Genomic DNA, 23,092 nt, shown 5'->3' with positions numbered 1-23,092 from the left:
TTCCTGTTGCTTGGTTTGTTTTTCTTATGGCCAGATACACCAGTAGAGTTCAAGTGTGACGTAATGTCAGACTCTGGTTTGATAATGGTTCAACGACATTTTCTGTTATACTGTTGTTTTTTAAGCGCTGAATGAAGATCATTGGAAACTTTGATGTGAACAGATGCTTGGGTGGTTCGTGGACAATGATTTCAGATTGACACTGCGAGAGCAGACATGTCCAGAATTTTCACGGACTTAATAAAGGTGACTTTAGTCAAGACGTAAATATTAGAGCATTATTTACAAAATTTCTGATCATAATAAGTGTATCAAAACTGCTACCTACTTATTCTAATATTACAACCACTTTTCACCTGAAATATCCATATTTTAAGCGTTTCAAATACTTGTTATTTTGTTTAACGCTTTAATATGGCTTTTTATTTAATTATAATTACTTACCATATTAAATAGCTCTTTTTTCATTAAAAATTTATTACAAATAAAAGTAGTTCAAAATATTAATCACTTTTAAATACCATGCATTTTCAGTTGTTATTAAAGTTCAACAGACGAGACAGAGCCACATGTGCTGTTATCCTTTGGCCACAACAGTAATCAATCATTGACTTGCGTGTCACAATCAAATGTAGTGACTTCATATTGTCCCAGCCCACCAATAGCAATGCACCTAACATTTCTTCAACACTGCTGCTTCCCGTTGTCACAGAACTGGAAATGTATGAACTTCTGTTCATGCGAGTGAAGATGGCATTGTCTCTGTATATATTGGTACGTTTAGAGGAATGATCCAAAGATCAAAGGACCTCTGATTGAAGAGCAGAATGGTGCATCTGGCCATTAGTTGAGTTTAGTAGTGGATACCTTGTAAGCTTATAAGAATATGAATGTAGAGGTGAAAACCAAGAAGATGTTTGAGGGGTTACTAAAATGACATTACCTGGGAAAAACGCTAGTTTCACGACCCTCTCCCCTTCACAAGCTGATGGATCAACACTTTGTGAATGAATTGAGAAAATTATTTTTAACGTAATAGTATAACGGAACATTAATTTTCATAAAAAAAAATCACTTTACAAAACCCCAGCACAACAGACAATAATTTATGAACATACCTATTTGTGTATAACTGTAAAACATAATCCATACCCTTTATCTTAAAAATGGTTAGCATTAAAATTTATACTTGTATTTAGCAATGCTTTTCAAAACATCTTACAAGACTTTAAAAAATATATATATTTAAGTAGATTATTTATTTTAAAAAAGTGTAAAAACAGGCAGGATTTGCAACATTGAAATCACATTTATAAGTAAAAAAAACTCACTTTCAAAACACTTAACAAAAAATCTTACAACACACAACAATCCTTAACATCATTACTTGCACTAGTTGAACGTGATGTATACAGATACAATTTCAAATGCTATCTTAACATTTATAAACTATAAAGAACTACACTTAAAAATATTCACACTGATTCAAGAATAATTGTTTATTAAACTGAAAATAAATTATATCATTAAAGTTTTATTGACAAAGATAACAAAGCATTAAATATTTTTTCTGGATTGTTGGGATCATTGCTAAAATTACACAATCAAGTTAAACTTCTACTAAGGTGGTGATAGAGTTAACAAAAAATACATGTAATGATTTTTTGAATAAAAATTATACAATCTGTAAAATTTAATAGTTTAGATTTTAAAAAAATGCAATTTAAAATATTCTCCGTAAGCTATTTTTTTTCCTACTTTCTGTAAAGGACTGAACAATAACCTCTTTAAATGACAAGAAAAAAAACCTCCATTTTGACAATAGTAATTTTTAACACACTATTTCTAAAAATACAAAATGAAACCATGGAAAATTGAAAATGGTTAAGAAATATTTTTCCTTTGATTTCAAAAACCCCTTTCAGCACAGCCTACAGGCACAGGTAGAATTTGAAGTTCCTATTTAGTTTATTACATATTTGGAATGTTTTCTATTCAATGCATCCAGCATTTTTGTAATATTTTTAGTTCATGCGCAATAATAGTACCTAATGACATGACAATGAGTTTAAAACTGGCCTGGTGCAGGAAGATAGGTTCTGTACTGAAAACTCCTATAAAGTTAACATACCCATTTTGCCCCATAAGCTAAGCTTCAAACAAAAAATATTTGCCCCTTGCATTAAGGGTTGAAGTTATCAAGAAAGTTTTCAAACAAAATTTTGGTAATAGTATTTTGTTTAGTTGATTATTTTTTTTAACATATAGTTTTTTTAATAATGTGCCTACAAATATTTTGCCTTCAAACCCTATCTCCACCTATTCAGTAATGGTTCATTTTATCAAAACATGTTTTTAAAAAAAATCAGACACTAAAAAAACTTTTACAATACCTTAAACTTAATTTTATACTAGTGATATAAGAATTAACCCCCCCCCCCCCCTCAACTATATTTTACTCATTGCAGTAATGAATGATTGTATAAAAAGATTGTTTAAACAAAAGTTTAAGATCATATTCAGAAGGTTTACAATTAATGTTAATGGTTTTGATAGTGTATCTAGGACATACAAAACCTCATTTTTCCACCCCTTGCAGAAATGGTTTGTCTTAACAAAATTTTTCGATAATATTTAGAAGGCTTACAATCAATTACTATAATTAACTGATTTAATAGTGTATATATGAAGAGCATTATGCATTTTTTTTTACTCTTTAATCCTTTTATTTTCCATTTATTGCAGTAATGGTTAGGTATATCTACTGATTTGGAAACAATATTTTGGTACCACTCTCACAAAGTATAATAGCTGAAATGGATGAGATATTTGTTAAATTAAAAGAGTTAAAAATATGTTTGTTTTCCAAAAAAAATATTAAAAAACCCTTCCACATTTTTAGCCTTTATCAGATTTTGTTCATTGACAAACTTTACTGAAATTTTCCCTATCTATATTTTATGTATAAGTTTAGAAATCATTTGTGCATAATTACAGCAGTTATCATTCTCATACAAAAGATAACTTTTGAGATGACTATGGACCATAAAATAAAAAATAAACAATATGTAAAAATTTTCTGGCAGTTGAACTATAGTAACAACTACAATATGCAGTCATTCTTCGAAATATACCAAAAAAGGCTGCATATGGCTATTTTAATGAGATTCTATGTGATAATGCTAAAGAAAAAGATTCCCTGAGGTTAAAACAAACAAATGCATAATAATTATGCAATTATGCACAGATAACTAGTCAAAATTAATAAAATATTTACTTTCTTCAAAAAACACACACACAAAAGTAGTGATGCAGGAAGAAATATGTACATACAATACAAATGGCTGATCCTGACATTTTTAAAAAAAATTAGCAAACAATACACTAATTAAAAAAAAATATTTTCGGCAAATAAAAATATTTTCTAACTGCCATTTCATTGGCAAGTTACATCATTTACATTTTCACATAGTGTCAACACACAACATAGCACTTAAGTTAACAAAATGTAAATTTTAGAAAACATTTTAAAAACAATTGTAGGTATTCCACCAAAAACATAGGGAACCTGTAATGGCTAATGGAAGGTCTATAATGGCAAAAATCTTGACGATATGATAATGCAACATACTTTAAAGTGCGAAAACAAACGAGGTAAACTTCTTGCCCATCCATCATCTAGTAATACTAGACTGCACATAGAAAGCAGTAAGTAGCTTGACTTTACTGATATGTTGTGATTTTTGGTTGTTAGAAGAACCAAGATGGCAATTGAAAGGTTCATTTCAGTGGCAGACACAAGAGAAGGGGTAAATGGGGTGAGGAGAGGAGAGGGGGAGAGATATATAAACCCATTTGAAGTTATGAAAAAAATATCAGAGATTTTGGCAAAGGCAACATGTAATTTTGGGTGATACAAAATGAGCTGTTACAACACCTGGAATCACAAACTACAAAGGCAATAATGCATATTGAGAATGATAATTTATATGTCTATACCCCTTTCCAAGTTTTTTGAATCCAAAAATTTGTATTTTATTATTTTTTTCAAATCTCCTCCCCAAATAATTTCCTTCATCTGCCACTGGTCCCTTTTCATACGCTAGCACCAATTAAAGTGAAGCAAACAACTTGTTAACATAATATTTTCATCTACCCTACTAACATAAATAGTAATAATTTTATACACATACATTCCAATTTATTATTTCAAAACAGTGTAAATATAAATGTTCAGAGCGAACCTATTTTACAATGAGCGCAAATAAAATGTATTGCATTCCCTTATTCTTTTCCAAGTCTAACTTGCACATGGAACTAAATATTTCAATTAACATTTTAGAGTGACTGATAGAGATAGATTTTGGAATTACTTGAAATGAATGCCACAGTATATTACAACAGTATACCATGGAACAGTTTCCATTCTAATCTCACAGAAATGTGATAAATTAAAGAATGGTAGATTAATTTAAGACAACTACTGTTAATATGATAAACACAAATTATAATAATGAAGATGAAATATTTTGTTTCACATATTTTTAAAGTATCAATACCTATGAACAATTCCACATTATCAATACATTTTTACTCTGGGAATAAATGGCAAGTCACTTCATGTTACAGCACCTCAATTATTGCACAATCTGCCCTATACTATCAGGCAGAACTGTTATTGCTCAGAATGCTATACTGCATCCCATGAATAAGTACAGTTATCTGACAGGTTACTATCAACGTTTGTAGCTTGAAAGCTAAATGTTCTTTCAACATTTTTGAGAACAATACTGGTAAATGTGGTTGGCTAGCCTAATTCTTGGGCAAACAAAGTAATTTACTAAATTAATGGAATAGTACCTTCAAAACTGGCATGAATCTGTCAAAAGTGTACTCATTCATGTGATGGGCTACAATTAATTTCTCTTTGGGAATGTTAGTGTTAAAAATTCCATCAAACCTCTTCAGCAAACTGCAAATAAATTTTTTATAAAATAACAGCTTTGTCATTTACACAGCTAATGAAAAAGGTAGATAGAAAATACTATTTTTTGGAATGTATAACTTTTTTCTTTTACCTAAGAACAATCCCAAGCATATTAATAGCATACTCCAACTGCAACATCAACTTGTACTCTTCAATGCTTTACAATAGCTCTGGAAACAACAAAAGTTATTAATTTAACCATATGTCATATACTATGCTTTTAGCTCCACATTGTAGTTTAAATATCACAAATAATTTTAAGGTAAGAGTAAAAATTTCCTCAGGGAATATAATACACTACTTATTAGTTTATCAACTATCATAGATAAACCAAATAAAACACCTGCAGTAATTAATTTATAAACTATACTGCTTGAACATAAACTTGTACCCAAGCTACATTGTATAGCTATTGATCACACACTATCAATGTAGTCTGTGTGTACAAAACAAATATAGTGTTCTATTAGCTTACTGTTACTACTTGTTAACGTTTCTAATGGAATATACAGTTACATTAGCTAATAATGTACCGTGCTTACATAGAGAACTCTCACTGTGATACTTAAACAAAAACTAGAAAAGGTACAATCAGTAGTATTTACACACATCCTTACAATTAACATTTCACTAGCAGCAGTCAATATAGCCAACTAAAGACAATGTCAGGCTAAATAATGTGCTCATAAAACACCTTGCTGCAGGTACTTAACAAATACAAACTTGTTAAATAAGACCCTCAAAATAAAACGTAGTTTAAGTAGAAAGAAAGCTTCTAACAAGAAGCACAGAAATAAAGCTGGCATAAAATATTTTTCAGACAAAATGTACATGTATTAGAAATAAAACAAAGTTTGTACAGATACTCTCTGCATTTACTTACGGATAAGTATAAAAAGGTTACATTCAAAGTTAGAAATGTAGCGGTATTTTGTATGGGGAAAACGTAGTTTGAAATGGATGATGTTAAAGTGGTCAGTGTGATGCGGCGTGTGTGCTTCTAAAGCATTATTTTCCTTAAAAAATTAATAAAAGGTACGTGCTTTTTTTCTAATACTGAAAAATACACACTGACAACACATTTCAGAAGAAAAAATACAGTGGTTACCTCTATTGTTCCAATGAATGGGGATGATAGTCACTGCTTGTTCAGCACATACAGTATGTCAACAGGACTCAGCAGAAAAATTTCCCTGACTTTTCTATGACCAAAATTACTTATAATTGACCTATTTTGCAATCTTCTGGAAAGAATTGAAGACAATTCCGCCTCCATCATCCCAAAAGTCATACTACTTCAAAAAGAACCTTACATACATCATTTTGCTGCAATGTGTATGACTATGCGCTCAACATCATCTGGAAAAAAAAGGTGTTCAAAGTCTGGGTGAGGACATACCAGAGTTGATTATTACTATCACTGAGGAATTTTCATGACTTTGCTAGGTTTTAAAGTAAATTCCCTGACCAATTTTGACTTCCCTGACTTTCCAGAACGTGAACACAGTCTCTTACATTAAAACAGTCTCTTACATTAAAACAAAGCACAGACAAGTAAAATAATATCTGTAAAAATTTTGTAATGCTAATAGAAACTTTACTCTTTTCTTAGCTACAATTTAATGTGAATGTACCACTCCTTAAAAATATACTTATGCCACAAGAGCTTAAACTGAAATATAAATATTTTCATTATTTTCCAGTAAAGAATCACCTAATTAATTTGAAGATCAAAATCACTTACTATCTAAAGTGATGTCTGTTAAAATTCTTGTATTAAGGTGTGTGATGCAGAATAGAGATATTTCAACTAAACAAAAATCATTTTGTCATATTAAAAAAAAAGATAGTGTTAGCATTGTAATAACTGCATTTACAGTACTTTCATATCACATAAGCATATTTGATGTCAAAAACAATTTGTTTGTAAACATATAACTTGTAATCGGTCAAAATACAAACAGTTAATTTTTAACTGTTTGAGTTTTAGAATAAATTACACCATAACATTTAACATGGCAAGTTCAAACATAACAGAAATGAAGAGCATAAATGATGGTAAATTGGGAAAAAATTGTAAACTGGAAGAGTTATTTTGAACCAAGTGTCATTGTCAAATGAAGTAAAGTAAGTCTGAAGTTAAACCAAGTTTTGTACTAGTAACTATGTAAAAATACTTAACTGTCTTGTAACACATTAAAACTATTTTACTTTATTCATAAAGTGTAAGTACTAATCACTAAAAATAGAGACAATGTTTAACAACATAAAATGTCAAACCTTAATCAAATAGTCTGTAAATGTCTGGGAAAACAGTTCATTCTAGCTATAATAACTTTATTTAGAGAACAATTGGATGAAAATATAACAATTTCTGTTTCTTAGTGGGAAAAATATCATATCTAATTAATCTCAAACATTTTTGAGAAAAATGTTAATTTTGTGCTTTGATCACTTTATTGTTTAATATAAAATTTAAGACATTAATCTATGTAAAAACTTATACTACAGAACTTAATTATTTATTAATTATTACATTTGGCTTAAGTCAAACACTGTAACTACAAAGTGAAACTATTATTGTGCCAAGCTTGAACCTACCGACACGTTTGTCAATAAAAAAAGAGAATTCCCAGACACTTACTAACTAAACTCTAAAACATCAAATACTCACATAAAATAATACTTGTAAAAAAATAGTGTTTCAGCAGTTAAACTGCTGCTTGTGAGCTTCTGTTCCGATTGTTTTTAGCAATCTTACACGGTAAGATTGTACATGAAGAACAAAGCTCTAGAGACTTAAAATGCTTGCAAATGAGTGCATCAACTGCCCAGGTGATGCATTTATGCAAATTTGGCTTCCAACTCGTCTGCAACACACCAAGAGCAAAGAAATTGTATTTAGCAGCACGTGTGTCATGCAACTTACCACTATTCTGAAGCTATTAAGATAGCATGACATGACATGAAAGGATGTGGAACATTTAATTCCACAACATTTTCACTAAAGAGCACAACAAAAAAAATTAGCTATACTGCAGTGTATATTACCACCCTTAATTTTTTTATGCTATTAGCCAAAGCACAAATTTTAAAAAATAAATAATACACTCATTAATGGCTTGCCAAGAATTTGAACCTGGAACCTTACATAGAAGCAAACTGAAGTAAAATTTCCAAGTAACTGAATATTAAGATGGATTCAAACAAATATATTGTGTGTAAATAAATATAAACCATCCTACTATTTGTGATGCAAGTTTTTCATATTGCATGTACATTAAGCAACCTAACCACATACTACAGTCATATACTGGATGTCAACTTTATTGCAACTGAAATTAATGTAGTTTATTACCTTATGTAAATGTTGAAAACATTAAATAATATTTTAGCTCCTTATTTTAAAATTTAATTATGTTGATAAAAGAAAAATAGCCTGAACAACAATTGATGCACACACAATTTTTCTGTTTCCTACTATCCAAGTATCAATAACCTTTATTGGGAAAAAAAATATTGTGAGTGAGGGTGAGTGGAAGAGAATAAATCTCATAACAAGGAGCTGAAGTGTTGTATGCTTAAGAATGTTTCACAGGGTCTAGGTATTTCCCAAGGGAACTTACAATTTTTTGTTATGTTAACAGGGTATAATACTTGTATAATATCCAGCTCTTAACTACACTTAAATATGTTGTTATAGATTTGTATTGAAAACATGACAACCATTTTTACTACGTAGTTTTGTTTACATAAGTTTTAAATTTAAAAAAACTTAACAGTAAATTTTCTCTTAATTTTGGTCAAGTAATTTTAAAAAATGCATAAGACCTGTACGGAAGGCAAAAAATCGGAACATTCTTACTTTTTACATTGATATGCTGGCCAACAGGATGTCCATCAAACCCACTAACAGAATTCTTTGACTTCTCCAGGTCTTTTATAATTTTTCACTGACCAAATATGTACTTGTGATTCTAGTTCCTCAAAGCAATGCTTACACAGTAACATAAAATTTGGATGAAAACTACATAAAAGTGATAATTCTTACATCACGCTTGGCGACAACATCACAGATGGAATTCAGCCTCACATGCCAATAAACATAAACCACTGCTCTCAGAAATATAGCAGCATTGCAACAAGGACTGGAACCAAATTACAATACACATGGCACAGCTGATGAATTAGCGAGACAGAATAAGCCTTTGTATAACATTTTTTAATTTAGATTCCCTGATTTAAAGGAGTCCATCTACCCAGGAGTGTATTGTGTTAGCGAGGCAGGATGGGTACCGTCAGTTGGGGTGAAGTTGACCAGTGGGGTGAAGTTGACCATTTTTATGAAATTTGTTTTGTTGGCCTGACACAATCCAGGCAATGAAGATAAAGAATTATGTGGTTATGTTTTAAAATCTAGGAGAGTTTCTCTTAAAAGAAGTGATTTTGGGACTGAAATTACAATTTTAGACAGAAATTTAGAAACAAATAAAAACCAAAAACTATTTGTTATGATTAATAATGTTGTTAATACTTTATTGCTGCCGGGTATAATAAAAAAATAATTGCAAATAAAATTGCTATGTTTGCTGATTTGAGAGGATAGAAGAGTAAGTAAATAATAAAAATTGCCAAATAAATTAAAATGTCTAAGGTAAACTAATTTTATTGAAACTGTGCAGTTTATTTAGCATTTTGGGGTGAAGATGACCACATGGTCATGTTCACCCCAATGTCTAGTAATTTATGTTGAGAAGTGTCTAATTCAGAAAACAGTTCTGCCTCCTTATAAACTAAACAAAAGAGGCCATTATGTGTTCCAAGAAAAAGTGATAGCAGAATGAACTAGAATGGAAATGCAGTTCAATGTTTACTAACATATAGTTTCAATTATTTCCAGTAGCTTACCTGTCGTTAGGTCTATTTTTTCTATTATTGAAGGTTTACTTCACATATCAGTTAAATGTTTTATTATACTAATAAAAATATATTTTTTGGTTATTGGCTGTTTTCATAACTTGTAGGTTCCTCTATTTTAGGAAATAACCATCAGTCATATTCTGGGATAGCCTAAATGATAATGTTTGTAAAATATCAATTCAATTATTTTCCAGTTTTGCGCACAAGTAGTTTAAGTGAAGTCACCTTAACTATTGATAGGTTGGTAAATAAATCTGTTCACTTGAGTTTTCATTATTGGCAGTCTAAATAAATAACACTTTATTTTGTTCTAAATTGTTTATATATTTTTTATTAAAGAGTAAAAATTCAAAATAAGATTTTTTTTTTCTCAAAATATTTTTTTTGGTGTTTCTCTTACATATAATGTAGTCAACTTAACCCTAATACTAGCAAGGTGAAAATTACAATAAAAATAAACTTAATGGTCACATTCACCCCACTGGGGGTGAACATGACCAATTACATAAAAAAATTAAAAACATCATTAAAATATTAGTAATTTTTTATTTCAATGACAGCATTTCAGAAAACAAGCATAGATCTATACACGTACATAGTTAGATAAATAAACATATTAAAATTTGTTAGCAAAAATTCATTATGAAGATGAAATCTGGTCACCTTCACCCCAACTGACGGTATGTGTGACGCTCGCTGGTGCTTCAAGCACTGTATCGCCTCTTGACAAGGGGAGGTCTCTAAACGTCGGGATGGACTTTTTTGACGAGACCTATACAGACTTGTAGGGTTGGGTCCCGAGTGTAACACCCTGCAGCTTGCTCATCCTGGCAGACCCTCGTTCAGGAGTAATCGAGGGGAGAAGTTTTCCATGACGAGTGTACCTCGAGTGCTTTCAAGAATCAGCACCGGGCATACAAATAATATTTTGAAACACGCGTTTTAGCCATTTTTCAATCTTCTGAGTATTCAGTTTAACAACAAAATATGGAATCAGAACTACTCATCCATTTTTTTCATTAACAGACACCAATCATTTATATTGAAATTGCCCAGATAGGTGGAGCCCTTAACATACATTTCCCTATTTCCTGATTTTCCAAAAAAAATAAAATTATTTGACAGTTCCAGGTTTCCCTTGTTAATAATAATAATTTTAAACATGCGTTTTAGCCATTTTCACTCTTCTGAGTATTCAGTTTAATAACAAAATATGGCACCCGAACTACTCATCCATTTTTCCATTAACAGACACCCATCTGTTATATTGATATTGCCCAGATAGGTGGAGCCCTTAACATGCATTTCCCTGACTATCTCCTGATTTTCCAAAAAAAAAACATCTGACAGTTCCAGGATTCCCCCTGGTTCGCCCCCGCCGCGGAGGGGGAACGGACCTGCCACGTCGTTGTAGTGCTCGCGCCGGAGGGCGTCTAGCAGGCTGCTGAGGGTGGCCTCGCCGGCAGCGCTGCCCACCCACTCCTGCAGCAGGTACACCACGCACAGCTCCAGGTCCTCCCCGTACACCAGCACCTTGGTGCGGATGCCGTGCACCTTGCACGACATGCCCAGGGCGTGGGCCAGCGTGGTCCAGCTCCTCACCACCCGGTGGTTCTCCCGCACCGCGGCCATCATCTCCGGGGTCACCACTGCAACCCGCCCGCCCCGTTTGACCCTTCTGTCACAGCTTCACAACAACCATGTTTGTAATCAGTAGCGGATCCAGAGAGGGGGGCTAAGGGGCTCAAGCCCTCTGCAAAAGCATCTGGGTCCACTATTGTTTTAGTGTTTGCCTCGATGAAGCCTAGCCTCGGCTGGGTCAAGCCCCTCCCAAAACAAAATCCTGGATCCGCCACTGTTTATAATGGACATATTAGATATTCATGTATATATTATACATGTATGATATACCTTTATAAATGTTAAACACGTGTGTGTGTTTGTGTGTGTGTGTGTGTACATGGTGGGCACAAATTTACGTTTAAGAAATTCAATGACCGAAAAATTGCCTACTGAAGGTTCAGTAAATTAAAGAAAAATTCTTAAAATAATTCAAAGCACAAAGATTATGATATGCAACACACCAAGAAAAAAGGAAATCGTGTTCAGCAGCACATCTTGTCACACAACTTACCACTATTCTGAAGCTATTAAGATAGCATGGCATGACATGACATGAAAGGATATGCGGAAGGTGATGTGAAGAACTTTAGATAAGAAATGGTGGTGCCTGAACACTAGTATTATTTAAAAATCAAAAAAATATTATGTCCCAAAACAAAGGAATATTTGAAAACTAAATTGACCTAAAAATAAAATCATAAATCTTGTCCCTACCTGTCATGTGTCCTAAAAACTATAAGAAGTTAAGTTAGGTACATACTATTATTAACCTTTATTTAAGCTGGTGATGTTGGGCACCGCAGGCCGAGTGCCACTGTCCAGCCGCTCCGGCTGGGCCGCCCGCAACCTGTCGGCCAGCCAGCGGTAGTCCTGCGCCAGCACGTACACAAACTTGTCGAAGCTGTCGGGGCCCTTGGACGGCAGCAGCTCCAGCAGCGCGTCGATCCTCTCCGGGTCGGTCACCTTGCCGGAGACGCGCTGGTACTCCTCCCGGCTGAGCAGCTCCTCCTGCAGCAGCAGCGTCGCGATGTGCTCGAAGATCAGCTGGCTCCGGAGGTCGTGCCCCACCGCCCGCAGCTTGGCGACGTGCGTGGCGTCCATCTCGACCGACACCCTTCAATCAAGTCAGTGCCTTTCCTTAGTGGTGCTATCATAAACATGCGAGAGGGAGAATTTTGAGCAAATGTATAACAAGGTTTTATCCAGAAATGTTCCTTTTTTTTTTTTTTTTTTTTTTGCAATACCAATACAGATATACATAATTGAAGATAGGTTAATATAATAAGATAAGTAATAGTAAAATATTTCCATGTTGTAGTCTTTATACATGTAAAGTATTCATCCTCCATTATGTTTTATACTACAGTACACTCCCGATTATCCGCGAAATTAAGTGGCAGAGCCACCGCTGATAGTGAAAATCGCGGATAAATCCGCAAAGAGCCGAAAATGGGAAACAAAAAAGGAAACATTAATTTCAACTTAAAAATCTAAAAATGTATGTACAGTAAACGTTACAATTAACAGTAAAATTTTTTTAATGATGCTAAAATTTTTGTATTTTACTGAATAATTACATATGTATGCCAGCCTACTATGTGAGTTCCGAGAAGGCCTATGGTGTTTTACTGTATACTGCACACAATACACTCGTCAGTAGAGTGCAAATTTGCTCACTTGTAATAAAATACAGATTTACATATTTGCTGTATTTTTTCGTAGCATGTGCGGATAAACCGCACCGCGGATCATCCGCCTGCAGATAATAGGGAGTTAACTGTACTTGTAAAATTTTACGTTACTATTATTATGTATTAATATTCAGCTGTCAGTCGGAATGTTCCTTGCGTAACCTGTCAAAAAAGTCTCATCTCAATTTACACAGATTGTAATCTTTACAGAAAGCATGTTATAGAGAAATAATTCTGTGAAAACTAGCACGCTTATCGTGCATCTGAAAAAGAAACTAACTTATGGGCATATTTCTTGTGTAGATAAATAAAATGTATGGTTAACTATTACAATGCAAACTAAAGATGTAGGCCTATCTATTACATGTATCACAGATTAAATAAACAAAAATTAACACACACTAAAATTTATATTTTTATCGAACAATCTAGGAGAGAAAACAAAACAAGAAATTTAAAAACAAGCATCTTTTTTGAGCCCTCTTCACACCCCCTAACTACTGAACCATGTACTCAGGGCCTTTTAAACAGTTGAGGCCTGGAACTAAAAATTATTCTTGGGTTTTTTTAGAACGATTCACTTACAATTCTATATTGATACAGATAAAGCGACCCATCCCGGCTTTGCACGGATGTGATCTACTAATCTGGCATCATTCAAAGTTAAAAAGTACTTAACAAGCATAAATTCTCGTAAGTGTCCGGTGTTTTCAAAAATGACATACATACTAACACGTACTGCCCATAACTAAAGAATTTATTTGCAACAGTGTTGACAGCTTTTTAACAAATTATCTGGCTCTGGTCAAGTGCTTTCTGGTGCTCTAACTTTCCAAATAAGCATGTACCCCTACTGCTCTTATGGATGGGTTTTTTCAATTTACAACAGCAAAATTTTCCAGTGATTTCATGGCTGGTTACCAAATGAAAGTTTTTCCTCCAAGGCCAGTATTTTATTAGTTGACGAGGATATTAAGATTTTGTTTATTATAATGCAGTTCTTAGCATAAAAATCCCAATCGCAAGGGTAACAATCAATCAAATCGAAAAAAAACAAAACATTATAAGTAATAATTAAAAATATGGGAAAGTATCAATTCAGGTAGCCTAAATGAATTACTTGAAATTAATAACTCTCCAACACTAGCAATAGGTACATGCTGCTACCACTATATTATATTATGATAGTAGGCCTTTGGCCTAGTTTAGATATGTACTGTAATTTCCAGAGGTGCAAGGTGGAATGTGGTACTAAAAAAGTGATGCAGAAATTTATTTTCTGGAGATCATAATCAAGCTCCCATGGTTATTAGTGTGGAATTTACTATGGAAGCTTTACTAAACCACTGGCCATTTGCACTATTGTTGTGTGCAAACTTCCTACACAAGGTGGGAATGTAAGTCAGATGGCTGTAGGCCAAAGGGTTTGGTATTTTCCTTACTGATTAAATAAATGTCAAGGTAATGAATTAAAAAAAAAAAAAAACTGTAAACAAAAGAAAACTATGGGGGTATGTTTTTTTAATTACATTATTGCATTGATCATGTTAAGCCTAAGAAGTGACAATCTATAGACAGTAATACATATGGTGTCAATATAATTTAAGTTTGACAAAACATTTCTTAAGATTTATAAGGCACAAAATTGTAAAAATTTTAAGTAAATTACAGCAGGAGGGGGTATCCCATCATACTTTCTGTATCAACTCTTTTGAAGTGTTTGATGCCCAGCACGATAAAATATATATTTTAGTATGAACAGGGTTTTCTTTTTTTCTTTTACTCTTCCGATTCATAACTGTTTGATCTGTTAATATATATTAAAATAACAATCACAATAAAACTACTCTGTAATGTAAATAAACAAATATATTAAATGCTGTTGAGTCAAACATCACAGAATAGGGTAGTACAAAGAAAAAAACTACAACTACTTGAAAACTGGCTCTATCATGGTACGTGGGCGTAACACAAGAAAATCATAACCATTAATAAAAACTTTTACCTTCCATAAGTAAAACCTTGCATTTTAAAAACAATTTCCAAAATTCCCAATATTGTAAGTGTGGAACATTCAAGCAAAAATGTGAGAAATGGAAAGTGACATTTTTTTTTCTAGTTTTGTGGATTTTCCTTGCATTTTTATTAGACAATTTTTATTTGTCATATAATAGGGAATTCCGAAGCTATTATAAAAAAAAATCAGTGTTTACATTATTTGAATGAAACAAAATTCACTATACAAAATATTAACAGATTCCCAGATCCACTACTTTCCTTACCAACTGAAAATCACTAAATGTTAGTCGGGACACCTACCTGTATTTAATTTTTTGTACCACAAATTCCAAAAACGTCGCAAGTCGAAAGCTACAAAATACTGTCAGGTTAGGTTGACACGTGCTTGTTATGATCTGTTCAAAATCACGTTTAAGTACTGAACATTAATTACAACTGAATTCCACTTTTCACCTTCCCCGAACTTTTTTCACTTAATATAAACTTGTTTCAATCCCCATTCAAGAAAGCAACACACACAAAACAAAAACAATATGACGGCAGGCAACTGGCGCGACAGCCAAGGACGTTTCGCAGTTGAGGATATTGTTACTAGAGGTCAGGCTATAACATAGTAGGAGGCCACAAGGGGAGGCCATATGTTTTTCAAACTCATTATCACGAGACTTAGAAATGGATTGCAATATGGTTACAAGCTACATTTGACATAAACCAAAATTTATTTTCTTATAAATAGGAACAAAATAAACCATAACAATTTAAACAGTTTTTAAACCACACATTAAATTATCAAAGGCCATTACGTACGGCCATTTAATAAATAAAGTGTTCGCAAAGTTAACAATAGCCACTGATAAAAAAAAAAATCGATTTACAGAAGTGATGCTATTAATGAATAATGAGAATCTACAAACAAGTACGTCCAGAATCCAACACGACTCGATTTCATTGGCAATGTAAACATTGTTTGATTAGGTGTCAAATTCAATTGCCAGTTGAATCAAATCGGTTGTCTACACGGCGCCAATTCGATTTCCAACATGGCATAAGTAGTATACAGCCTGCCTGATCCAAGGGAATTTTTTTTTTTATTGTTCTGCGCACACACGTCATGTTGGAGATACTGCAGACGGTATTGGCGCTAATCTAGCTCGAGTTTTAATGTTAGTTTGAAATTACGAAATTTGCCAATTTCCGTGGCGTAGTTGGATGCACACCGGCACAGGTGCGAGGGGCTCTGGGTTTGAGTCCCGGGCAAGGCATAGGGAAATAAAGGTAATCAAAGATTCGAAAATCGTATTTACGAGTTTCCTCCATGATATTTGATGTTTCTGTAAATTGGCATTTAGGTATTTCAAGTAGTTTTTTTATTAGATTTTTGAATTACATTAGTTTAGCTACAATACTTCAAATCATTTTAATGTTTGGTTAGGTTTGTTTAGTGTATTTAAAGTACTGTTAGATCGTATGGATGACTGGTTGGATTAGGAGAGTCGTATTTGAAACTCTGTAAAATAGTGTGAATGTTTGGTTATGTTATGTAATTTATATTTAAAAGACTATAAATTGGTGTAAATGGTTGGATAGGTTACGGTAGCAACATTAAAGATATTAACCCTCCCCCACGCCCCCCCCCCCCCCCCCCGAAAAAAACACACACACACACACAAACCACCACACAATACATACGGGGCTTCTGTGCCTGGTGCCGGTGCGAGGAGCTGGAGACGATGTCCGCCATCTTGGAATCTGCCATTTTGTTTTATAAAACTTTTGTCATTTTGAATCACGACATCACGTCTGCCATATAGAAAATCTGTAATAATTATGCCAAAAAAACTAAGAAACAGGTTTGAATTTGTAAAAAAATTGTAATAACAAAACTTACATTATGGAGCTTGGAGTCCTGGGTTCGAAGCCAGCTGGGTAAAAAAAAAAATTCCTCTCATGGTGGCAACTGGGAGACAGATAACCACCACTTTTTCCAATGCATATGTGAACTTACATTACCCCCTTCCTTTTTCCCCCCCAGAAATTACTTTATTTTATTTACTCTTCCCCCCCCCCCCCCTTCATCTTCCATCCAACACCTACACTCTTCCTTACCCTTCCTTACCCAGAAATTCCAGAAATTACTTTATTCTCGCAACTATACCCCTTACTATACCTATTCCTTATTGGCTATCATTTTATTAATTGCTATGGTCTCCCCTTCATCTTTGAGACCATACCTTTGTCTATTTTCAAATTTTTTTCTCACCACCTCACCCTTCGTTTATGCCATAAATACTGATCGCTGGCCTGGAACCTTTCTGTTTGCAGCAGCAGTTTCCCGCCCAGTACTAGTTTGTTACCGAGTGACAAGTTCAAAACTCCGCCGTAGGAAATGTGAAAGCCTCCGGGAAGCGAGGAGTCACATACAAGTTCCCAGCACCGGACTGAGTGACACCTAAGCAACTAAACAAATATATCGTCGAGATTGCGGCTGGGTACGACGGTACCTATAGACATGGACATTGTTCATCACACCGTGATGGCCATCAGCGCAGTTATAAACAACATGTGTCGGGAGCTTGCAGACACATTCATGACTAGCATTATATCAACATCAATCCAGTGCTCTGTGAAGAGTCGAGGGCTGCAGCCGATGGTAGCCAGTACTAGGAGAGAGACAAGTGATGACACTCACCATAGTCATTACCAGTTCGGTACCGTTTGCGGACATCATCTGTCGACGATGCACCCTATTGTGTAACTGTGCAGCGCATCATATTCCACCACAGTCTAAAGTAATTCTTCCTTGCGATGTGGTCAGGTATGTCAACGAAAGAATTCATCCAGGGCCATCTGAGGGCATTGGGCCTGCAGATCGCACAACCATCTGTCCTGGACATGCTGTGGCCAACGCTCGACGAGCTGTGGCAGCCCCATATCCTGGATGTGATGTGGGCAATGTTTGCCGACTACCCATGGCAACAGGTCGCACCCAACACCCGGACGCCTGCCGTCGGGCCACAGGCTTGGAGATCCGCCACTTTTTTCGCCCAATGGACATCCACAATCAACTACCTACATGGAGGTACCAGACGCCATTGCCATCGAAGGCAATAATGCAGACAAAGATGAGCATGACGTCTTTCAGTTGAAAATTAGTTTTTACTGCTCGTATGTACTATCACAGACGTGGGTCATGTTGTATTGTTGATTCGAAGTATTCTGGAAAGTCTCCGTTCTCGGAAACAAGGTAGCTTCCCATGGTACAAAAGGGTCTTCATAGAGGGTGGGGGTAAAAGGGAGAAAAGGGAGAAAAATAGGCACTTCAAGTATATCAATTAAATGCAAAGAGAACTTAGAGAAATGTCAGTTTTAAATAACATAGAAAAATTTACAATGCATAAAATATCATACTAATGGTTCGTACTGTGGTAAATTAATCTTTATTTCTTGTATTTTCAATAAACAAACTTGAATTTTCATGTTATCGATGAAAAATGCTACCATAAGTATCCAAAGTGGAATTCAACCCGATTTGTCAGCATGGTAGTCAGACGCTCTACCCGCTGGGCTATGCTACCTTAGTGATTGAGTATGCAAACTTATGTATGGGTATAAAAGTGATGCCTCGTTTTTCTTTTAGCTATTTCTTGAAAAAAATTGTTAGTTGGGTTTTCTCTTTTACAGTGTGGATTGATATTGGGAAGTACTTTACTCTGACTAAGGGACGTCAAAATCGGCAACCCTGAAGTCAATGTCCTCCCCTTGTAAAACCTGAAGAAAGCCTTATTTTTAATATTTTTTAATTATTCTAACTTTTTGATTGTTTAAAAAATATTCATATAAATTAAATTGCACATGTATAGCTTTGTAAAAAATGTAAGCTACTATTAATTTGAATATCCTATACTATTTTAAGATGCCGACAACCTAGTATATTATATGCTCTACATGTCTTTAATCCAACATTCTATGGTTCAACATAGCTTGTAATTTGGCACCAATTGAATTGCTTGCTTTCAGGTTGATTTCGGATGTTGACTGGCTCCCAGAGTTTATACACTGATTTTATTGTTACTGTTGGTTTTCATATGAATAGGGTAGTGTTTCTAGGTTTTCTTCCCTAATAATTTTTAAGATGAGGTCTGAATCATAGCTGCAATGTGTTATCAGTTTTTTTAAACATTACACTCATATGTGTATTTTCTTTTGATAGTTAATCAATCTGGTTTTAGATACCATTATACTGAATGAACATTTTTCTTTGTATTCTCATTCAAACTATATTCCCATTTGATAATCCGATATGGCCATGGTCCAGAACATGTGTGCTTATAAAAGCTATCCACGCCACATTAAACATTATCTAAAAACTTGAAAAAGTTTTGCAAGTGTTAAAATTATAATTATGTACTTGCAAGCTCAAAAATAACATTAAGTACTTATATACGTATCTGGTAAGAAAATTTGTGACTTTTCACACAAGAGGTATCATAATAAATTTACAGGAGCCAATGGCTCGCAGGCTCTTTTTGGCCCGCAAGTCTCGAACAGTGGCCGACACATCGACAGGAAATCATTACTCGGCTGATAAATTGATACCAAACAATCACAATTTTATAAAATTATATTAATTGCCTGCTGTTATTTTACTGATGCAGTAACGTTTGGCGAGGAATGGTTTGGTGTTGATGCTAGAAACATTAACCCACTAGCGGTGCTGACAAGTATTATAGATTTTCCTGAAACCTTTGAACTGCCAAGTGGAGCCAGGTTTGGCATCTTAAATTTCCTTATCCAATCCTTTGTCGAGTCTAGCTCTCCACTTCCTTGAAATACATTGCATAAAGCCATTTTTAAAATGATTTAAGGAATTGGTGCACTACATTCAACAAAGAATCGGAACAGGATTTTAAAAATTGACAAACATGACTCAAAATAGGAGTTCAAATGGTTAATTATTACAGAATTAAACATCCAAATGTGGAACTACGATTCATTATTTATTACAGAAACCTAGGAACATGATACATTCAATAACTATCACTAGCTCAATTCGATCATTCAGTAAGAAAGTAAACAAATTATAAAGTAGCTCAAGTAAACATAAGCCGAAGAACTTTATCAGCTTTTTGAATAATATAATTTTTTTGCAAACCTGTAATTTTTAAAATATTTTTTTTGGATTGTTCATGTACCAGTATACGAGAGAGTGCTAATTTTTTTATTTTATTTTATTTTAGGGTTTAGCATTTGGTGTATACTTTATCGTGTTAGTTTTATACATGTTTTATTGTATGTATAACTATGTTTTTCTATGAGTGTGCTTGTAAGTTGGTTGTGAGGCACTAGCTTTTTAAAAAATTTTGCAATTGGCCTGAAATCTGCCCAAATGGTTTTAAACTGCCCAGTAATGTGTCACTGTTGGCAGAGAAGGTAAGGTAGCCCTTTAAGAAACAGATTGAAGATGTAATGGTGAACGGGTGTGCCTGTGCAGTACAGATGACCTTGAGGGTGAGCAACCATTGGCACCATCACTGCTACCTCATCTCTGACAACAAATCGGGTGCCAACTTGAGCGCTGAGCCCTGCTACGCAAGATTGCTATGGTGATGCCCATCGGAACGCAAAACCTTCGTCACTGTAGCAGAGGCTGCTAGGAAGGTAGGCATGAAAAATTGTGAACAGTCCGGAATATGTTAAAATTTTCTGAGCTATTTGTCTGCGCAGATATTCAATTCTTGTATGGCCTAAACGTTTGTGTGGACAGATTGAAGTTCTTTAACATCCCCACCTTAATTAAATGAATCGGACAATTTTCACTTCACACTGCTCTACTATCTACCTTCCCGACAGAAAGTGGTATTTTAGCCTCGGTGAGCTCATAGATTCTGGTTCATACAGATGCTAGGTCAGACACATTTAAAATAAACCTGCCCCTCGAAGAAATGCCCTAATTTGTTTCAGGAAAACCAATCACTTATCAAATATGTTTTAACCATAAAATTAATCAAAATTATTGGTTTCCAATCACAGAAGTGTGCATGTTGACTACTATTTTAATCAATACATGCTCTTTTTAAGTATTTATTTCATGTCTAAATAGGTACTAACACAATTTCTGAGTTACGAAATAATGTTATTAAGGGATTGTCCATTAATCACGCGAGGCTCGAAAAGGGGGGGGGGGGGGGGGGGGGTGTCGGGAAAAATCACGAAATATCACAAGGGGGGAGGGGGGTGTAGAGAAATATCACGTGTATTTATTTTTTCGCGCGATTTCTACTAAACCGAAAAGCGACGCGTGACCTTGACTTGCCGTAGCCTGGCAACAATATCCCCGCCCGCCACAACATGAACCACCCGGCTCAGCTTGCCAGTCGCCAGTAAGACTGTGATTTTGGCGCCGAATACATGCGTAAATCGTTGCCACGAATGTTATGCTTTAAAACAATGCGACGATGTCTAAACTAGGAGATCTGTAAAAGACCTAATGTGTGTCTGGACATTTTTATCACTGTGCTTAATTTTCCAGAATTAAATTAAACTATACCTATATTTAAAAATAATATTCTGAAATTTTAAAAATATTTTGTACAAAAAAATTACACGTGATTTATTTGGGGGGGGGGGGGGGGGGGGGGTTAGTCTAAAACCTCACCACAAATCACTAGGGGGGAGGGGGGGTTAAAAATTTGCTAAAATAACATCACGTGATTAATGGACGACCCCTAAGATAGTTTTCTATTAACAAGAAAGATTATTTAACCTGTGAATGAATTCCAGACACTGTTGTTTATAAAACACAAGTAATATACAGGCATTGGCACTTAAAAAGTGTGTAAATCGAACAGTTACTTAGAGTAGCAGGTGTACTCTGAAATTGGAAAATTGATAAAATTTGTGCAAAAATGTTTTATTGTATTAGACAACGAAGTTACATGTGCGAGTGGAAAACATCAGATATGTTTAGGGGTCTTGAGTTATTAGTATTTTTTGATAGTTAGAAAACAATACTTTCCACATTAATAAAATCAAGAAAATAGTGATTCCTATGCTAATAAATTACGCTGGTATTCAAAAGTTCAAAGGTTGGTTAATAGATTTCATGAATTAAGTAATTTATTAACATTATATGCTTGATATCATTCTTAATTCTCAGGGTTCAAACAAAAATAATTATGAAAATTTAATGTTCAGTTGGTTCAAAAGTAGAGGTTACTACATTACCACAGGATTTAGCTTTTAACTATTGGAGAATAATTTCTGATAAAAGCTTTCTGGTTTATCAATCTAATTTCAGGCAACCAAAACTAGTTATATAATTTCAATTGGTATTATTACAGTTATATGATATTTTGTATAAAGACAATTTACATTAACCTTTTCAGTCATTCACTAAGATGTATTAATTATTTTTTAAACTATTTTTATATGTTATGTAGTAATAATCTAAAGCTCTAATAATACATATAACATTTTCTGTGTATTAACAACTTAACATTTGTTTTCTTTCATTGGCCTAAAAAATGATGACCAGAATGTAGGCTACACCATGATCCACACATTCAAAGTTTAATTAATACACGTATCATTAAGATGTAAATTGTCCACTTCAGTTGATGAATATACTGAAAGGGTTGAGATGTACGTCAATAAAATTTTAGTATTGGTAACTGTTGTATCTCTTTATTTCACACTACTATTACAAAACACATGTACGTCCCCACGCTTACAGTATTCATTGTTCCACCGTTCCACACGATCGCCTCGTCCAATCCGTTCCTTCGTTACCACACTACACTAGTCGTTTCACCCGTTACTACAGTAACTTCCAAGTGTCAAACAATGTCAAAAA

General features: G+C 34.1%; 1 protein-coding gene and 1 long non-coding RNA gene across 3 annotated transcripts; one reads left to right on the top strand and one right to left on the bottom strand.

Moving 5' to 3' along the window:
* Positions 1-1,289: 1,289 nt before the first annotated feature.
* Positions 1,290-15,972, bottom strand: LOC134537660 (death domain-containing protein CRADD-like). Of its 2 annotated transcripts, XM_063378341.1 has the most exons (4): positions 15,541-15,956; positions 12,301-12,644; positions 11,305-11,556; positions 1,290-7,857 (listed from the first exon to the last, which is right to left on the bottom strand). In XM_063378341.1, exons 2-4 carry the CDS (start codon positions 12,629-12,631, stop codon positions 7,832-7,834), a joined length of 609 nt encoding a protein of 202 aa, XP_063234411.1. In that variant the 5' UTR covers positions 12,632-12,644; positions 15,541-15,956; the 3' UTR covers positions 1,290-7,831. The 2 variants fall into 2 exon arrangements, with proteins under 2 accessions (XP_063234411.1, XP_063234410.1); XM_063378340.1 differs by lacking the exon at positions 1,290-7,857 and having other exon boundaries at positions 10,434-11,556; positions 15,541-15,972.
* Positions 15,973-16,409: 437 nt separating this feature from the next.
* LOC134537658 (uncharacterized) lies at positions 16,410-22,390 on the top strand. The gene is made up of 3 exons (XR_010076021.1): positions 16,410-16,515; positions 17,563-18,319; positions 20,732-22,390. It is a non-coding gene; the product is annotated as an uncharacterized LOC134537658 (long non-coding RNA).
* Positions 22,391-23,092: the final 702 nt, after the last annotated feature.

This window comes from Bacillus rossius, chromosome 12 (genome assembly GCF_032445375.1).
Source record: "Bacillus rossius redtenbacheri isolate Brsri chromosome 12, Brsri_v3, whole genome shotgun sequence".
Taxonomy (NCBI): domain Eukaryota; kingdom Metazoa; phylum Arthropoda; class Insecta; order Phasmatodea; family Bacillidae; genus Bacillus; species Bacillus rossius.
The sequence above is the reverse complement of the archived record's forward strand: the minus strand, read 5'-3'. Positions and strand labels throughout refer to the sequence as shown.